The sequence below is a fragment of the Salvelinus alpinus genome, chromosome 6 (genome assembly GCF_045679555.1).
Source record: "Salvelinus alpinus chromosome 6, SLU_Salpinus.1, whole genome shotgun sequence".
Classification (NCBI taxonomy): Eukaryota; Metazoa; Chordata; class Actinopteri; order Salmoniformes; family Salmonidae; genus Salvelinus; species Salvelinus alpinus.
Genome location: NC_092091.1, coordinates 73,917,009 through 73,935,779, shown reverse-complemented (window position 1 = coordinate 73,935,779; position 18,771 = coordinate 73,917,009). Strand labels below are relative to the sequence as shown.

At 42.3% G+C, this 18,771-nt stretch overlaps 2 protein-coding genes across 2 annotated transcripts in view; both read left to right on the top strand.

Moving 5' to 3' along the window:
* Window positions 1-18,771, top strand: part of LOC139579332 (C-type lectin domain family 4 member M-like) — a 403,007-nt gene that overhangs the window by 110,484 nt on the left and 273,752 nt on the right. The window lies entirely within an intron of this gene.
* Window positions 5,005-7,513, top strand: LOC139579355 (ecto-ADP-ribosyltransferase 5-like). The gene is made up of 2 exons (XM_071407930.1): window positions 5,005-5,899; window positions 6,498-7,513. The coding sequence occupies exons 1-2, from the start codon at window positions 5,822-5,824 to the stop codon at window positions 7,242-7,244; spliced, it is 825 nt and encodes a 274-aa protein (XP_071264031.1). The 5' UTR covers window positions 5,005-5,821; the 3' UTR covers window positions 7,245-7,513.

The following is an 18,771-nucleotide window of genomic DNA, read 5'->3' as shown; positions in this document are numbered from 1 at the left end:
CTACCAGGTCTCTCACATCTCAGTCATAACAAAGGAATATAACCCTGTCAACCTACCAGGTCTCTCACATCTCGGTCATAACAAAGGAACGGAACCCTGTCAACCTACCAGGTCCCTCACATCTCGGTCATAACAAAGGAATATAACCCTGTCAACCTACCAGGTCTCTCACATCTCAGTCATAACAAAGGAATATAACCCTGTCAACCTACCAGGTCCCTCACATCTCAGTCATAACAAAGGAATATAACCCTGTCAACCTACCAGGTCTCTCACATCTCAGTCATAACAAAGGAATATAACCCTGTCAACCTACCAGGCCTCTCACATCTCAGTCATAACAAAGGAATGGAACCCTGTCAACCTACCAGGTCTCTCACATCTCAGTCATAACAAAGGAATGGAACCCTGTCAACCTACCAGGCCTCTCACATCGCAGTCATAACAAAGTTATGGAACCCTGTCAACCTACCAGGTCTCTCACATCTCGGTCATAACAAAGGAACGGAACCCTGTCAACCTACCAGGTCCCTCACATCTCGGTCATAACAAAGGAATATAACCCTGTCAACCTACCAGGTCTCTCACATCTCAGTCATAACAAAGGAATATAACCCTGTCAACCTACCAGGTCCCTCACATCTCAGTCATAACAAAGGAATATAACCCTGTCAACCTACCAGGTCTCTCACATCTCAGTCATAACAAAAGAATATAACCCTGTCAACCTACCAGGTCTCTCACATCTCAATCAATCAATCAAGTTTATTTTATATAGCCCTTCGTACATCAGCTAATATCTCGAAGTGCTGTACAAAAAACCCAGCCTAAAACCCCAAACATCAAGCAATGCAGGTGTAGAAGCACGGTGGCTAGGAAAAACTCCCTAGAAAGGCCAAAACCTAGGAAGAAACCTAGAGAGGAACCAGGCTATGAGGGGTGGCCAGTCCTCTTCTGGCTGTGCCGGGTGGAGATTAAAACAGAACATGGCCAAGATGTTCAAAATGTTCAAAAATGACAAGCATGATCAAATAATAATCAGGAATACATTTCAGTTGGCTTTTCAAGCCGATAATTTAAGAGTTGAAAACAGCAGGTCTGGGACAGGTAGGGGTTCCATAACCGCAGGCAGAACAGTTGAAACTGGGACAGCAGCAAGGCCAGGTGGACTGGGGACAGCAAGGAGTCATCATGCCCGGTAGTCCTGACGTATGGTCCTAGGGCTCAGTTCCTCCGAGAGAGAGAAAGAAAGAGAGAAGGAGAGAATTAGAGAGAGCATACTTAAATTCACACAGGACACTGGATAAGACAGGAGAAGTACTCCAGATATAACCAACTGGCCCTATCCCCCCGACACAAACTACTGCAGCATAAATACTGGAGGCTGAGACAGGAGGGGTCAGGAGACACTGTGGCCCCATCCGAAGATACCCCCGGACAGGGCCAAACAGGAAGGATATAACCCCACCCACTTTGCCAAAGCACAGCCCCCGCACCACTAGAGGGATATCTTCAACCACCAACTTACAATCCTGAGACAAGGCCGAGTATAGCCCACAAAGATCTCCACCACAGCACAAACCAAGGGGGGGCGCCAACCCAGACAGAAAGATCACGTCAGTAACTCAACCCACTCAAGTGACGCACCCCTCCTAGGGACGGCATGAAAGAGCACCAGTAAGCCAGTGACTCAGCCCCTGTAATAGGGTTAGAGGTAGAGAATCCCAGTGGAGGGGAACCGGCCAGGCAGAGACAGCAAGGGCGGTTCGTTGCTCCAGAGCCTTTCCGTTCACCTTCACACTCCTGGGCCAGACTACACTCAATCATATGACCCACTGAAGAGATAAGTCTTCAGTAAAGACTTAAAGGTTGAGACAGAGTCTGCGTCTCTCACATGGGTAGGCAGACCATTCCATAAAAATGGAGATCTATAGGAGAAAGCCCTGCCTCCAGCTGTTTGCTTAGAAATTCTAGGGACAATTAGGAGGCCTGCGTCTTGTGACCGTAGCGTACGTGTAGGTATGTACGGCAGGACCAACTCGGAAAGATAGGTAGGAGCAAGCCCATGTAACGCTTTATAGGTTAACAGTAAAACCTTGAAATCAGCCCTTGCCTTAACAGGAAGCCAGTGTAGGGAAGCTAGCACTGGAGTAATATGATCAAATTTCTTGGTTCTAGTCAGGATTCTAGCAGCCGTATTTAGCACTAACTGAAGTTTATTTAGTGCTTTATCCAGGTAGCCGGAAAGTAGAGCATTGCAGTAGTCTAACCTAGAAGTAACAAATGCATGGATTAATTTTTCTGCATCATTTTTGGACAGAAAATTTCTGATTTTTGCAATGTTACGTAGATGGAAAAAAGCTGTCCTTGAAACAGTCTTGATATGTTCGTCAAAAGAGAGATCAGGGTCAAGAGTAACGCCGAGGTCCTTCACAGTTTTATTTGAGACGACTTTACAACCATCAAGATTAATTGTCAGATTTAACAGAAGATCTCTTTGTTTCTTGGGACCTGGAACAAGCATCTCTGTTTTGTCTGAGTTTAAAAGTAGAAAGTTTGCAGCCATCCACTTCCTTATGTCTGAAACACAGGCTTCTAGCGAGGGCAATTTTGGGGCTTCACCATGTTTCATTGAAATGTACAGTTGTGTGTCATTTAACAGCTGTGTGAAAGTTAACATTATGTTTTCGAATAACATCCCCAAGAGGTAAAATATATAGTGAAAACAATAGTGGTCCTAAAACGGAACCTTGTGGAACACCGAAATGTACAGTCGATTTGTCAGAGGACAAACCATTCACAGAGACAAACTGATATCTTTCCGACAGGTAAGATCTAAACCAGGCCAGAACTTGTCCGTGTAGACCAATTTGTGTTTCCAGTCTCTCCAAAAGAATGTGGTGATCGACGGTGTCAAAGGCAGCACTAAGGTCTAGTAGCACGAGGACAGATGCAGAGCCTCGGTCTGACGCCATTAAAAGGTCATTTACCACCTTCACAAGTGCAGTCTCAGTGCTATGATTGGGTCTAAAACCAGACTGAAGCATTTCGTATACATTGTTTGTCTTCAGGAAGGCAGTGAGTTGCTGCGCAACAGCTTTTTCAAAATTTTTTGAGAGGAATGGAAGATTCGATATAGGCCGATAGTTTTTTATATTTTCCGGGTCAAGGTTTGGCTTTTTCAAGAGAGGCTTTATTACTGCCACTTTTAGTGAGTTTGGTACACATCCGGTGGATAGAGAGCCGTTTATTATGTTCAACATAGGAGGGCCAAGCACAGGAGCAGCTCTTTCAGTAGTTTAGTAGGAATAGGATCCAGTATGCAGCTTGAAGGTTTAGAGGCCATGATTATTTTCATCATTGTGTCAAGAGATATAGTACTAAAACACTTAAGTGTCTCTCCCGATCCTAGGTCCTGGCAGAGCTGTGCAGATCCAGGACAGCTAAGCCCTGGAGGAATACGCAGATTTAAAGAGGAGTCCGTAATTTGCTTTCTAATGATCATGATCTTTTCCTCAAAGAAGTTCATGAATTTATTACTGCTGAAGTGAAAGCCATCCTCTCTTGGGGAATGCTGCTTTTTAGTTAGCTTTGCAACAGTATCAAAAATAAATTTTGGATTGTTCTTATTTTCCTCAATTAAGTTGGAAAAGTAGGATGATCGAGCAGCAGTGAGGGCTCTTCGATACTGCACGGTACTGTCTTTCCAAGCTAGTCGGAAGACTTCCAGTTTGGTGTGGCGCCATTTCCGTTCCAATTTTCTGGAAGCTTGCTTCAGAGCTCGGGTATTTTCTGTATACCAGGGAGCTAGTTTCTTATGACAAATGTTTTTCGTTTTTAGGGGTGCAACTGCATCTAGGGTATTGCGCAAGGTTAAATTGAGTTCCTCAGTTAGGTGGTTAACTGATTTTTGTCCTCTGACGTCCTTGGGTAGGCAGAAGGAGTCTGGAAGGGCATCAAGGAATTGTTGTGTTGTCTGAGAATTTATAGCACGACTTTTGATGCTCCTTGGTTGGAGTCTGAGCAGATTATTTGTTGCGATTTCAAATGTAATAAAATGGTGGTCCGATAGTCCAGGATTATGAGGAAAAACATTAAGATCTACAACATTTATTCCATGGGACAAAACTAGGTCCAGAGTATGACTCTGGCAGTGAGTAGGTCCAGAGACATGTTGGACAAAACCCACTGAGTCGATGATGGCTCCGAAAGCCTTTTGGAGTGGGTCTGTGGACTTTTCCATATGAATATTAAAATCACCAGAAATTAGAATATTATCTGCTATGACTACAAGGTTCGATAGGAATTCAGGGAACTCAGAGAGGAACGCTGTATATGGCCCAGGAGGCCTGTAAACAGTAGCTATAAAAAGTGATTGAGTAGGCTGCATAGATTTCATGACTAGAAGCTCAAAAGACGAAAACGTCATTTTTTTTTTGTGTAAATTGAAATTTGCTATCGTAAATGTTAGCAACACCTCCGCCTTTGCGGGATGCACGGGGGATATGGTCACTAGTCATAACAAAAGAATGGAACCCTGTCAACCTACCAGGTCTCTCACATCTCAGTCATAACAAAGGAAAGGAAACACCCATAACCAGCAGAATTAGAATATTGGGATACTGTCTAAATCATACCCTGGACACTGACATGAGAGACCACTGAAAACCAAACACACACTAATGTACCCAGAGGCCTTTAGTGCAGTGTTTCCCAAACTCAGTCCTCTGGACCCCAAGGGGTGCACTTTTTGCCGAACACTACACAGCTGTTTCAAATGATCAAAGCTTAATGATTAGTTGAACCAGCTGTGTAGAGCTAAGACAAAACCACCCTTTGGGGTCCCGTGGGCTGAGTTTGGGAATCCCTGCTTTAGTTATTTGACATGGTTCATTCTGCACAGCAGCCAGAAGAGGGCAGTATTTAACTCCACCAGCTAAAGGAAGGATTGGCAGACTAAACTCAGACTAGACAAACCTCTTTCTGGACTGCTGCAGATACTGCAGGATTTTGTCACAACTACAGACCACACTGAGCTACTTAGCTTATTGGTCAGTTCAGTGATTGCCTAAATTCAACACACCTGGTCTTCCAGGTTGCTTAAATGACAAACGGGAAGTGCCTGCAGCACTCTAGGACCAGGGATCCCTACTACACTGTACAGTAGGTGCAGTACTTCCCAACCCTCTCCTCTGGGACACCAGACAGGCACACCTGCATCAATTAGTCAAGGGGTTGATGGTTAGTAGACTGAATCAGGTGTGCCAGATTAGGTCTAAAACCAAAATGTGAAACGTCTGTTGGTCCCTGATGAGAGGGTTGGGAAACCCTGAACTGGGGGCATGAAGCATCACTGTAGTGCTGCGTTCCATTATTCTGGGTGATTGAGTAGTGGTATATTTTCTATCAGTAATCCAGACCTGAATCAGTCCCTGATTAGAGGAGAAGGATGATGATGAGGTTGAAGGGTCTTTCTGTACTGTTACTATGGGAACCTTTATTTAGTATCAGCAGTGGTGTTGCTGGTGGTGGTCATGTTCACACACAGATCAGCATGGAAGAAGTGTGAAAAAACAATTCTCAGAAGTAATTTGGTGTGTGTGTGTTTGTGTGTGTGTGTGTGTGTGTTTGTGTGTGTGTGTGTGTGTGCGTTCACTGTGCTATGGTGTTTGATGGGTACTTGTGCCTGTTCTCAGCATGAGAGGCGGGACTGTGGAAGTAACCACAAGAGCACTGGTATTACAAGGCCCCTGAAAGTTGAACATTTGAATGCTGATTCTGTATCTTACAAGTTGCCATTTGACCAATACATTTTGACATCATGGCAAGACATAAGATCCTAACCTTTACTGTGATGTATTTCATCCAGGCTTGGATTTTGGGTCTGGACTCCAAGATGGTAAGATACTACACTATTTTGAGAGAGAGAGAGAGAGTGAAAGAGGAAAATAACAGGCAACATTTTAGTATGGACAAAGTTAAGTGTCACAGGACTCGTCTGAAGGTAACAGATACCGGTTTTAAACCGAAGAATGAAGGTAGTTATGTGCCTACCCCAAAAAAAGACGTTATAGATGTGTAAAGAAATATATACATTTCCTGAGTTTTCTTATATCTCCTGGCTTTAGGACCGACACTTCAAAACCTTGTTTTTTCTGATTCATTTTTTGACTGCTTTCTGCCATTGATGAATGTGTTATCCAATGTGTTTCTATGGGGTTAGAAGGAAAGGCCAAAAACATTAAATTTTTCATCAAATTATTATTACTAATTATTATATATTTTTTGATACCTAAAGGGATCCTAAAATTCAAAATCAAATAGCTAAATGATCCATAGTATGACCATCTTAAAACAATTCCATGTCAACTCAGCACCTCCCACCCACCCCCAACGTCTTAAACTCTAAATAAATATCTAACAGACTTACAGCTGTCTCTCATCATAATAATATTTCACACCTGTTTGTCTATTTTTCTCTCTTCCATTCACTAAAGGTCAGTCTCCCTCTGCATGGTCTAAAATCCAACTTCCCCTTAAACATGGCTCCGGACTCTGTTGATGACTCCTACAAGGGCTGTGAGGAGAAGATGCTCAGGAAGGTGCATGACTATTACCTGCCAAAAGAGAGACGAGAGAACAAAGATTTCAACCAGGCTTGGACCGCTGCTGAGGACCATTACAGAAAAAAAGGAAAACTGCCTAAAAACTATTCCCTGGCAATCCAGGTGTATGTGAATGCAACATCAAACATTTACAGGTCATTCAACGCTGCCACTCGTACCCAAAAGGAGAGCTACAAAACTGTGTTCAAGTACCACTCCCTGCACTTCTTTTTGACCAATGCCTTACGAATCCTGAACAAGAACAAGAACAACAAGAACAAGACTTTCCAAACCTTCCGTGGATCTAAAGACGCTTTTGAGGGTGTCCAATATGATGAAATGCGATTCGGACAGTTCACGTCGAGCTCTTTAGACAAGACTATCACTAAACACTTTGGAAATCGCTCCTGTTTTGAGATCACCACCTACCTTGGTGCCCCACTGGGGGAGTACGCATCTCAGATGGCTTATGAGAAGGAGGTGCTGATTCCCCCCTACGAGGTGTTCAAAATTACAGAGGTGCTGAAGAGAACAGACAAGAAAGACCTCTGGTGTGATGTCGTTTACAAACTGAAGAGTACTAAGAAAGAAAAAAGTGACCTGAATTGCAGTTTGTTTAAACCACTCCAAGGAGAATAAAATTAAACCAGCAACACAGCTTTTCTGCATTCTGTCAAATTATGACATTTTGTGTTGTATTGTAGATTGTATTGTAACCCTTGGCTTCCCCATCCATTGTTGCTCCCTCCCACAAATGCAGGAAATTTGATTGTCAGATCTGTCCTGTTATAAATGTTGGACACATTGTTTGTTAGATTGTTAACATTTCCTCTGCCAGTGAATTGGCATTTGTTGTCATGTGCACTGCAACTTTTGTTAAAACCAATAAAGAAAAGCATTCAGCAATATTACATCTCCTGCCCTTTTTATCCACCACCTGTAAGGGTCTGGGTGTAGCTGGTGCAAAGGAAACAGGTGCAGGACAGCAGAGATGAGTAATAAAAGTAACTTTACTCAACATTACCAAATACATGTAGATATACCAAGCCCACACAAAAGGACCGAAATACATAAAACAAACATGCACAAAAACCATGGGGAAAACAGAGGGTTAAATAGTGAACATGTAATTGGGGAATTGAAACCAGGTGTGTAAAACAAAGACAAAACAAATAGAAAATGAAAAGTGGATCGGCGATGGCTAGAAGGCCGGCGACGTCGACCGCCGAACGCCGCCCGAACAAGGAGAGGGACCGACTTCGGCGGAATTCGTGCCACTGCCTGTACATCTGCTATAAAGATATTAATGACAGCTCACTTGAAGTAAATGTGTTTGTTCTCAGATATATTTAGAAGTGGCTACAAAGATATTTAGATTCAAAGAAAGATTAGGGAGGGAGGGAGGGAGGGAGGGAGGGAGGGAGGGAGGGAGGGAGGGAGGGAGAGGGGGAGGGAGAGGGGGGGAGATCAATAGCAGGGTTAGATGTTTTCTGTAGGTCAGAGCTCAATCTATCAACCACAACGAGGAGAGAGCTGTCTCGTTCCAGGCCAACTATATTGCAGTTGAGTTGCACGCATCAACAAATGAGCATCAGATTGCTATACCATATGATTTGGTTAACTGATATGTTAAACACCTATCCAGGAGTTGTGAGTTCTGTCAGGTGTTTGCAATGTAGTCAGCCTGGAACCTTGGCAATGTTATGAGAGGGGTGGGAGGAGAGAAGGGCCGGGGTTCAGTAATCGAGAATCCTTTCAGCTGCCATTGTGTTCACTAACAGAGACAACAGAGGCCACAGGGAGGCAGTGAACACTCATACGACCTACTGTCTATCCACTTTGAGACACTAAACTGTTGCTTTGACAACGGGGGTGGGGCTCAGTTATCAAGAATCCTTTCAGCAGCCATGTGTTCACTGACAGAGACAACAGAAGTCACAGGGAGGCAGTGAACAATCACACAACCTACCATCTATCCACTTTGACACTAAACTGCTGCTTTGACAACTGTTGCTTTGACAACAGGGGGGGGGGGGTTACTAAGCTAACATACTGCAGTTAGTTGTAGCTATTTGGAACTTTACTACTATAGTCCACAGAAACACATTGAATAACACATTCATAAATGGCAAAACATTTAAATAAAAATGACATCTAAAGGAAAAAGGTTTGGAAGTGTCTGTCCTAGATATTGTCACGCCCTGACCTTAGATATCTCTGTTTTTCTATATATTTTGGTTAGGTCAGGGTGTGACTAGGGTGGGTACTCTAGTTTTTGTATGTCTATGGTTTTTGTATGTCATTAGGTTTTGTATGTCTATGTTGGCCTGATATAGTTCCCAATCAGAGACAGCTGTTTATCGTTGTCTCTGATTGGGGATCATATTTAGGTAGCCATTTTCCTTATTTGTGCTGTGGGATCTTGTCTAAGTATAGTTGCCTTAGTGCACATCAGTAGCTTCATGTTTCATTTGGTTGTTTGTTGTTTTGTTCAGTGAGTTTCGATTTATTAAAATTATGTTGAACTTTACTCACGCTGCGCCTTGGTCCAATGCTTACGACGAACGTGGCAGATATAAGAAAGCTCAGGGGAAAAAAAATATATATATATTAACTGACTTGCCGAGGTGTCATAAAAATAAAATCACCCCCCTTCCACAACGTAAAACAATATTTACACTTGACCTTCCCCTTGTACTGTCAAACAATTGCTAGTTATTGCAATTTGTGGTGGTAATACATTTGTTTAGTTAATTTTAATATTGGGAGGGTCTGCACATTTTTTTGACAGTACAAGGGGAGGGTCAAGTGTAAATCTTTTTTTACGGAGCATCAGATACAGGCTACTTAATACTCTTTATTATGTTAATATTTTCTGTATATCACTGATCATTCCACAACCCCAACCAATGTACCATAAAGAAATCTGAACTGTCCTTCTTTCCGTTGTAATGATCCAGTTATAACCAGTTTGACCCATAATAGTTAGTGTTGTCCTCTTTGGTCATTTTTTGACATCATTTATATATATATATATTTTTTTTTAACCTTTATTTAACTAGGCAAGTCAGTTAAAAACATTCTTATTTACAATGACGGCCTACCAAAAGGCAAAAGGGAAAATGCCTCATGCGGGGATGGGGGCTGGGGAAAAAGAAAAATATATATAAATATAGAACAAAATACACATCACGACAAGAAAGACAACACTACATAAAGAGAGACCAAACACAACAACATAGCTAGGCAGCAACATATGACAACACAGCATGGTAGCAACACAACATGGTAGCAGCACAAAATATGGTACAAACATTATTGGGCACAGACAACAGCACAAAGGGCAAGAAGGTAGAGACAATACATCACACAAAGCAGCCACAACAGTCAGTAAAAGTGTCCATGATTGAGTCTTTGAAGAGATTGAGATAAAACTGTCCAGTTTGAGTGTTTGTTGCAGCTTGTTCCAGTCGACAGCTGCAGCGAACTGGAAATACGAGTGACCCAGGGATGTGTGTGCTTTGGGGACCTTTAACAGAAAGTGACTGGCTGAACGGGTGTTGTATGTGGAGGATGGTGGCTGCAGTAGATATCTCAGATAGGGGGGAGTGAGGCCTAAGAGGGTTTTATAAATAAGCATCAACCAGTGGGTCTTGTGATGGGTATACAGAGATGACCAGTTTACAGAGGAGTATAGAGTGCCTTGACGTGTCCTAAGGAACATTGGTGGCAAATCTGATGGCCGAATGGTAAAGAAAACCTAGCCGCTCGAGAGCACCCTTACCTGCTGATCTATAAATTATGTCTCCGTAAACTAGCATGGGAAGGATGGTCATCTGAATCAGGGTTAGTTTGTCTTAATGATTTCATAAGTTAAAGTAAGTTGATATAAGTTAATAAATTCATATTCAGCGTTATACTACCTTCCACCGATGTCCAATGAGAAGGTATCTGGAACCAAAGTAACTTTCCCTCTTTCTGTTGTAATGATCCTGTTAAAAACTTTTAACCTGCATTGCTTGCTCAGATTAAGATCAAAACTGTACTTCTGGAAATTGTAAAGCAGTTTGTTGAAATTGAATCTAATGGTAATGTGTGATTTGTTAACATTTGTAGGTATGTGCACTGTGTTATTTTAAATCCACCATTATGTTACCTATTCCCTCCACCCCATTAATATTGTGTTTATATCCACCCTTACCTTACCGATTCCCTCCACCGCATCAATATTGTGTTTATATTCACCATTATGATACAGATTCCCTCCACCACATCAATATTGTGTTTATATTCACCATTATGTTACTGATTCCCTCCACCACATCAATATTGTGTTTATATTCACCATTATGATACAGATTCCCTCCATCACATCAATATTGTGTTTATATTCACCATTATGTTACTGATTGGTTGTTGGTTTCAATTTTGCGCAAATTCTGCCATCAATCCACAGTTTTTGGTTAGAAATGGTTTTAATAGTTACAGCGGGTGCTCCTATACACTTCCTTATAACACTTCCATTGACGTACACGCTCACTGAGTCAGCGTGTACGTCAATGTTATTGTCTGAGGCTACCCGGAACATATACTAATCCACGTGATCGAAGCAATCTTGAAGCTTGGAATCAGATTGGTCAGACCAGCGTTGGATAGACCTAAGCATGGGCACTTCCTGTTTTAGTTTCTGCCTACAGGAGGAGAGCGAAAAGATGGGGTCATGGCCAGATTTGCCAAAAGGAGGGCGGGGGAGGACCTTGTATGCATTGAGTAAGTTAGAGTAGCGGTGGTCGAGTGTGTTACTCGCTCGTGTACTGCAATCGATATGCTGATAGAATTTAGGTAGCCTTGTTCTCTGATTTTCTTTGTTAAAATCCCCAGCTACAATAAATGCAGCCTCAGTATATATTTCGCATAAAGTCCAGTGAAGGTCCTTGATGCCCTTCTTGGTATCCGCTTTCGGGGGGATATACACGGCTGTGACGATAACCCAAGCAAGTTCTCTTGGGAGGTAATACGGTCTGCTTTTGATTGTGTGAAATTCTGAACAAAAGGACTTGAGTTCTTGTATGTTGTTACAATTACACCATGAGTCGTTAGTCATGAAACCCTTCTTCTTCTTCTTCTTACTAGAGATATGTTTGTTCCTGTAGGCGCAATGCACTGAACATCCCGTTGGCTATACGGACTCCAAAAGCATGTCCACAGCTAGCCATGTCTCCGTGAAACCGAGTATGTTACAATCCCGGATATCTCTTTGGAAAGCAACTCTTGCCCTAATTTCGTCGACTTTGTTAAGTAGGGACTAGACATTAGCGAGTAATATACTCGGAAGCAGTGGGTGGTGCGCACCCGAAGCCTCACTAGAATACCTCTCCGGCACCCTCTCCTCCGATGGCGTTGTTTTGGGCTGGAATCAGTTCTGGAATCATATGGCCTGGGAGGTGCAGACAAAGGATCTGCTTTGGGAACGTCGTATTCCTGGTTGTAGTGCTGGTAAATTGACGTCTCTCTGATATGCAATAGTTCTTCCCGATTAAGATCTAAGGATCTGTGTGATGCTTTCTCTCCTCCTGTGGAATAGAGTGTAGCTATGGAGTTGTATAATAGTTCATGTGGGTAGATGTCATGTGGAACAGACATACTGTAACACAAAAAGCAGCCTGCAGTGCACACAACTTCCTTCTCTTCCTCTCTTCCTCTCTCTCTCTCTCTCTCTCTCTCTCTCTCTCTCTCTCTCTCTCTCTCTGTCTATGCTGAGTGTTTGGTGCATGCTGGGAATTGTATGAGCGAGTGCGAGTGTTGTCTGAAGTCACATCGCCTGTGTTTTCTTTCTTGTTTCCTTTTCTTGGTGGTTTTCCTTTTTCTATGAATGATTAATTACTAGTCTGCAGCTAGGAATTCGGTATCATTGAACGCGAAGACCGACAACCGCCGAAACATCTATTCTATAACAACATGAATGAACTATCCATTCTAACCATGACAGAGAGAGAGAGCGGACAAACTCTCCAACAGAAACAAACTTTTCAACAGAGATCCCGACAACACACTGAGCGTAAATATATATATTGATTGCAATTGTTCCCGAATGAGTGAGCATTCATGTGCAAAGAATTAGCATTTCAATTGTTATAATTATCAACTCTTTAGTGACTTCTCAGCTGACCCCCACTCCCCTTTTGTCTAACAAGCCACCATGCAGGTTTAGCCCACTAGGGCACATCCACTATCATTTCTTTGTAACCATCTACTTTGTTTGTTTGTGTTATGCATTTCTGTGAATTACTTAGTTAGTAAATAAATGATTTTAAGACAATTGATGTATGGATGACTCATAGTGAAGACTGGGTTCGTCCAGATAACCAACAATTTACGACGTTTGGAATGAGACTAACGTGAGGGAAATAATAATTCTCTAATTCGAAGACTAATTGAGCAGATATTAAAATATCTGACATTTATATTAGGAAAATTATAACTTTGTAATATGAATATTTTCCTTGGTGCCCCGACTTCCTAATTAATTACAGTTACAAGATGAATAAGTTTAATCGCGTAATAATAATTACAGAGTTATTTGATAAATAAGTATTCAGTTTGAATAATGCCAAAGACACGACAATAGTGATGAGGATTGTCACGACTTCCGCCGAAGTCGCCCCCTCTCCTTGTTCGGGTGGTGTTCGGCGGTCGACGTCACCGGCTTTCTAGTCACCACCGATCCATGTTTAATTTTCGTTTTGTTTTGTCTGTATTACACACACCTGGTTTCAATTCCCATATCATGTTCCTTATTTAACCCTCTGGCACACCTTTCTGTTCTGTCCATGATTATTGGTGTCTTAGTGGTTTGTGTGTTTTGTTATTCTGTCTGTATGCTCCTTATTGGAATATTGCTTGCCTTTTTGTGAGAAAACTCAGTTGTTTTGTTCAAACCTGTGTCCTGCACCTGACTCCGCTACATCTCTGCACCCAATCGCTGACAAGGATAATGAGGTTGACTGGAGTATGTGGTGGGAGGGGCAGCATGTACTCAGTCATGGTACTAATTTCAGTGCTGGGGTGGCCATTTTGTTTTCCTCAGGCTTAGGGGTGACTACAACAGAGATTGTCAAGGGTCGGGTTTTATTGGTCAATGTTATGTTTTTATTTTATTTTTATGTTTACGCTCCAAATGAGGGTACAGAGCGTATTGCTGTATTTGATCAAATAAAGGAAACCTTAAGACAGTGTGACCAAGAAGTGTATGGTTTTAGGGGGGGCTGGAACTGTACAGTGGATTCTACTGTTGACAGCACCACTGAAGAACCTCACCTGCGGTCAGCTACTTGCCTGTCTGGTCTATTAACTGAGTTTGAGCTTTCTGAGTAAGAAATGCAAAAGTTAGGCAGCACACTTGGTTAAAAGTTAATGAACGTCGTGTCAGTGCAGCAAGGTTAGACAGGGTGTATGTAAGGTGTGACATTACTCCTGTGGGTTTTTCTGATCACCATATTATGACTGCTGATATTCTCTTGTCCTGTCCACGAAGGTCATCACCTTATTGGTATTTTAATGTTATTACATGTCATGTTTTGTAAAAAGTTGTTGATGTTTTGGGAAAAATGGACAGTTATTAAATGGAACTTTTAGTCCTTAAGACTATGGTGGGAGGATGCGATGCCCAAATACATGTGTTTTGTCAACAGTATACTGCTCTGTCTCGTATTGAAGTTAAAGAGACTATCAGGGCCCTTGAACTGGACATTAAATCTATTGAATTGAAGTTAGTCACTCAGAAGGACCACGGACTAGTCATGAACTAAAAGGACAAGAGACATGAAACTGAGGTCGTTTCTACATGAAAGAGTGAAGGGTGCCTTGATTAGGTTTAGTTTTGGTACCCTCAAGGATATGGATGCTCCTAGCGTTTTTTTTTACCACTATGGCAGTCTACATTGCAACGCAGACAGATGGTCTGCCTTCGTCTCCCTGATGGGAAGGTGACAGAGAAATGCGCCAACATGCCATGGATTTCTACTCTGCCCTCTGTGTATTTTTTTAAATGTAGCCTTTATTTAACCCTGTACGTACTGGTGTTAACCATGATATCTGACTGTTGTTAACCCTATAGGTACTGGTATTAACCATGATATCTGACTGTTTTTAACCCTGTAGGTACTGGTATTAACCATGATATCTGACTGTTGTTAACCCTGTAGGTACTGGTATTAACTATGATATCTGACTGTTTTTAACCCTGTAGGTGCTGGTATTAACCATGATATCTGACTGTTGTTAACCCTGTAGGTACTGGTATTAACCATGATATCTGACTGTTTTTAACCCTGTAGGTACTGGTATTAACCATGATATCTGACTGTTTTAACCCTGTAGGTACTGGTATTAACCATGATATCTGACTGTTTTTAACCCTGTAGGTACTGGTATTAACCATGATATCTGACTGTTTTTATCCTCTATGTACTGGTATTAACCATGATATCTGACTGTTATTAACCCTGTAGGTACTGGTATTAACCATGATATCTGACTGTTTTTAACCCTGTAGGTACTGGTATTAACCACGATATCTGTGTCACGCCCTGACCTTAGTTATATATGTTTTCTGTATTATTTTGGTCAGGTCAGGGTGTGACGAGGGTGGGTATGCGTGTTTTGTGTTGTCTAGGTTTTTTTTTAGATCTATGGTGTTTTTGTAAGTCTAGGTGATTGTAGGTCTATGTTGGCCTGAATTGGTTCCCATTCAGAGGCAGCTGTTTATCGTTGTCTCTGATTGGGGATCCTATTTAGGTTGCCATTTTCCATTTAGGTATTGTGGGTTATTGTCTATGTGTAGTTGCCTGTGTCAGCACGCAGTTATTTTAGCGTCACGTTCGTTTTGTAAGTTTGTTTAGTGTTCTTCGTTAATAAAAGAAGAATCTATTCAAATCACGCTGCGCCTTGGTCTCCTCGTTACGACGAACGTGACAGAATAACCCACCATAACAGGACCAAGCAGCGTGAAAAGGAGGAGCAGACGTTATGGACTTGGGAAGAGATTTTGGACGGACAAGGATCCTGGACATGGGAGGAAATACTAGATGGAGCAGGACCCTGGACGCAGGGAGTATCGCAGTTCTAAGGAGGAGAAATACCGGCGAATAGAGGAACAGTGATGATATGAGGGTACACAGCTAGCACGGAAGCCTGAGAGAGAGCCCCCGCACCAATCCAGACATGACTGACGGATTTAACCCCATTGATAAATGTCTGTTGTTGTGACACAGAAAACAACATGTAACCCATACAGTAGCATACAGTGCACACAACTTTCTCCTTCATTCATTCATTCTCTCTCTCTCTCTCTTTCTCGCTCTCTCTCTTGCTCTCTCTCTCTCTCTCTTGCTCTCTCTCTCTCTCTTTCTTGCTCTCTCTCTCTCTTTCTCACTCTCTCTCTCGCTCTCTTGCTCTCTCTCTCTCTCTCTTGCTCTCTCTCTCTCTCTTTTGCTCTCTCTCTCGCTCTCTTGCACTCTCTCTCTCTCTCTCTCTCTCTCTCTCTCTCTCTCTCTCTCTCTCTCTCTCTCTCTCTCTCTCTCTCTCTCTCTCTCTCTCTCTCTCTCTCTCTCTCTCTCTTTCTCATGTTGATAGTTGGATACAGTACTGAATTGTTAAGTGATGATTCCACCTAGTGGTTAAAGTGAGAGATGAACTCACCATAGAGGTAAAATGGTGGTATTCCAGACTTGTCTATGGGCTTTTTCACCATTCATCTTTCCTTAACAAAACTCATTGGATAATACAATCCTGAGGGAGGGACCTTGGACCTTCTCCTATAATAGGGTTGAGTGTGTGTTACCTGAGTGCTGGTCTCCTGCTACAATATTAGTAGCAGTGTCTGCTGTCTCTTCTCTCTTGGTGTCACACCCTGATATTTTTCATCTGTCTTTGTGATTGTCTCCACCCCCCTCCAGGTGTCGCCCATCTTCCCCATTATCCCCTGTGTATTTATGCCTGTGTTTTCTGTTGTTTTTTTGCCAGTTTGTCTTGTTTGTTGGAGTCAACCAGCATTTTGTGTTCTCAGCTCCTGCTTTTCCCCAGTCTCTCCTTTCTTGTCCTCCCGGTTTTGACCCTTGCCTGTCCTGACTCTTCCATCTCACATCTGTCAAACTTGACCTTCTTGTTCATATCTGGCTCAGCATAGATGACCTTTGACATCTTTAACAATGCCTGGGTCTTTCTTTCTATGTAGGTCTACTATACATTAAGTGTCTGCTTCTAGAATTAATGTGGTGGTCTTCCAACATGGCCGCCAGGAGGCGTCGTACGTCAACTATAAGTCCTCTATACGTTAAGTCTCTGCTTCTAGTGATATCTCTGTCTCTGAGTCATCTGTGTGTCTCTGTCTGTGTGACAGCTGTTGGTGTTAACTCTAGGGAAGTATCAATAAAATGACACTGGTAGTTGTGGCTATGCTAATATTTTTTTTTTTACATGTTTGCATACTTGCGTATGTGTGTGTGAGAGATTGTCACAGTGATTATTCTTAACCATTATCTGCAGCACAATATAAATCATTACATGTCTCTTCATGGTCACCTTGTCCAGAGTATTTCTCAACACAGTCCTCCTGTCCAGGGAATGGGACTTGCTATTTGTGATGATGGACAGGACACTATCATACCAGGAAGATATAGATCATAGAGGGGAAGTGGACAACAACAAATGTAACAGCCCCAAGATAATTCAGGGAGTTTCCAGGACTCCCCCTTCCTTTCACCTTTCTTCTGATTTGGACCCTCTGTTTACTCCCAAATATACATCAACATGTTCAGGAGGTCCAGGACTACAAACATGGGTCATTATAATGTCCAGACAATAGATTTGACACTACAAACTGGTCCAAGTGGATATTGAGGGTGGGTAGTCTTAACCAGTGAGGATGAGATGACAACAGTAACCACCAGGGCTCTCCTCTAGAATTACCTTTTAGTGATTTAGCAGACGCTCTTATCCAGAGCGATTTACACGACCAATTAGGGTTAAGTGCCTTGCTCAAGGGCACGTCAACAGATTTTTCACGTGGTCGGCTCGGGATTTCGATGCAGCACCCTTCGGTTACTGGCCAATCAATCTTAACTGCTAGACAACCTGCCTCCCTCTCTCTTAATGAACCTGATTGGTCGAGGAGATTTTGAGTGACAGCTGGTTGAATGACAGAAAAGGTCCACTTCACTTCCCTCTTTTGGGACCCATGTGGAGGAACAACAATCAAATATGAGCATTTGATATTGTACTTATATGTAATTTGACAAAAGACTGACTTTCAAAGATTATTAGGAGAAGACACAGCAGCCCCAGACACACTGCAGCAACTCCAGAGGGTCTCTTCCACCACTGAACATGTACTGAATCACACATTATTAAAGATCTTTGGTAAAATGTTTTACTGTATCATCAATGATTGAGACAATTAAAGCTAGATTACTACAGGATAAGATCACTTGTTTAATATGTTGTGTGTAATTTGTGTGTGTGTGTGTTCATGCAATCTTACCTGAAGCAACAACTCCATCTCTTGGACTGGGCTTGAAGGCTCCTACGTTGCCATATAACTGGCCATCGATGTCTGTGTTCTTCATTGCATTAGATTTGTTGTCTTCAAATCCATCTGTGTTTCCATAGACTCCCTCTGACATCTTAACACACTTGTGCTCAAATAAAGTAACTTCTACTTCTAACCTCAACTCTAATGTACGTTTGTAGCTGTGTCTTCTCCCTGCACTGTCCTGCGTCTGTGTGACTTTAGGTAGTGAAACTCTTTATCAGTCAACCAAAGTGTGAGTTCAACACAACACAATCAGCAAGCCACCACGTGACTTCCACCAGCCTTAGTTTGATAATATAATACACGACATATCATGCCATATGATGTATGTGTGATTTCACAGGGTCCCAAATCTGGATGTGCTAAAATTAATTGGGATCCTGTTAATTGACATGTACACTACATATATCCTGACTGAGTTTACAGCACCCCCAGCCTTCAAATGGAGAACACATTATGGCTCTCACTCTGTGACTGGTGGTGTCGGGGGAAGTTGTCCCTAGATGCTGATTTTAGGTCAGTTTTACATTTCCACCACAAATGGTTAAGGTTAGGATCGGGGGAGGGATTGCTGAT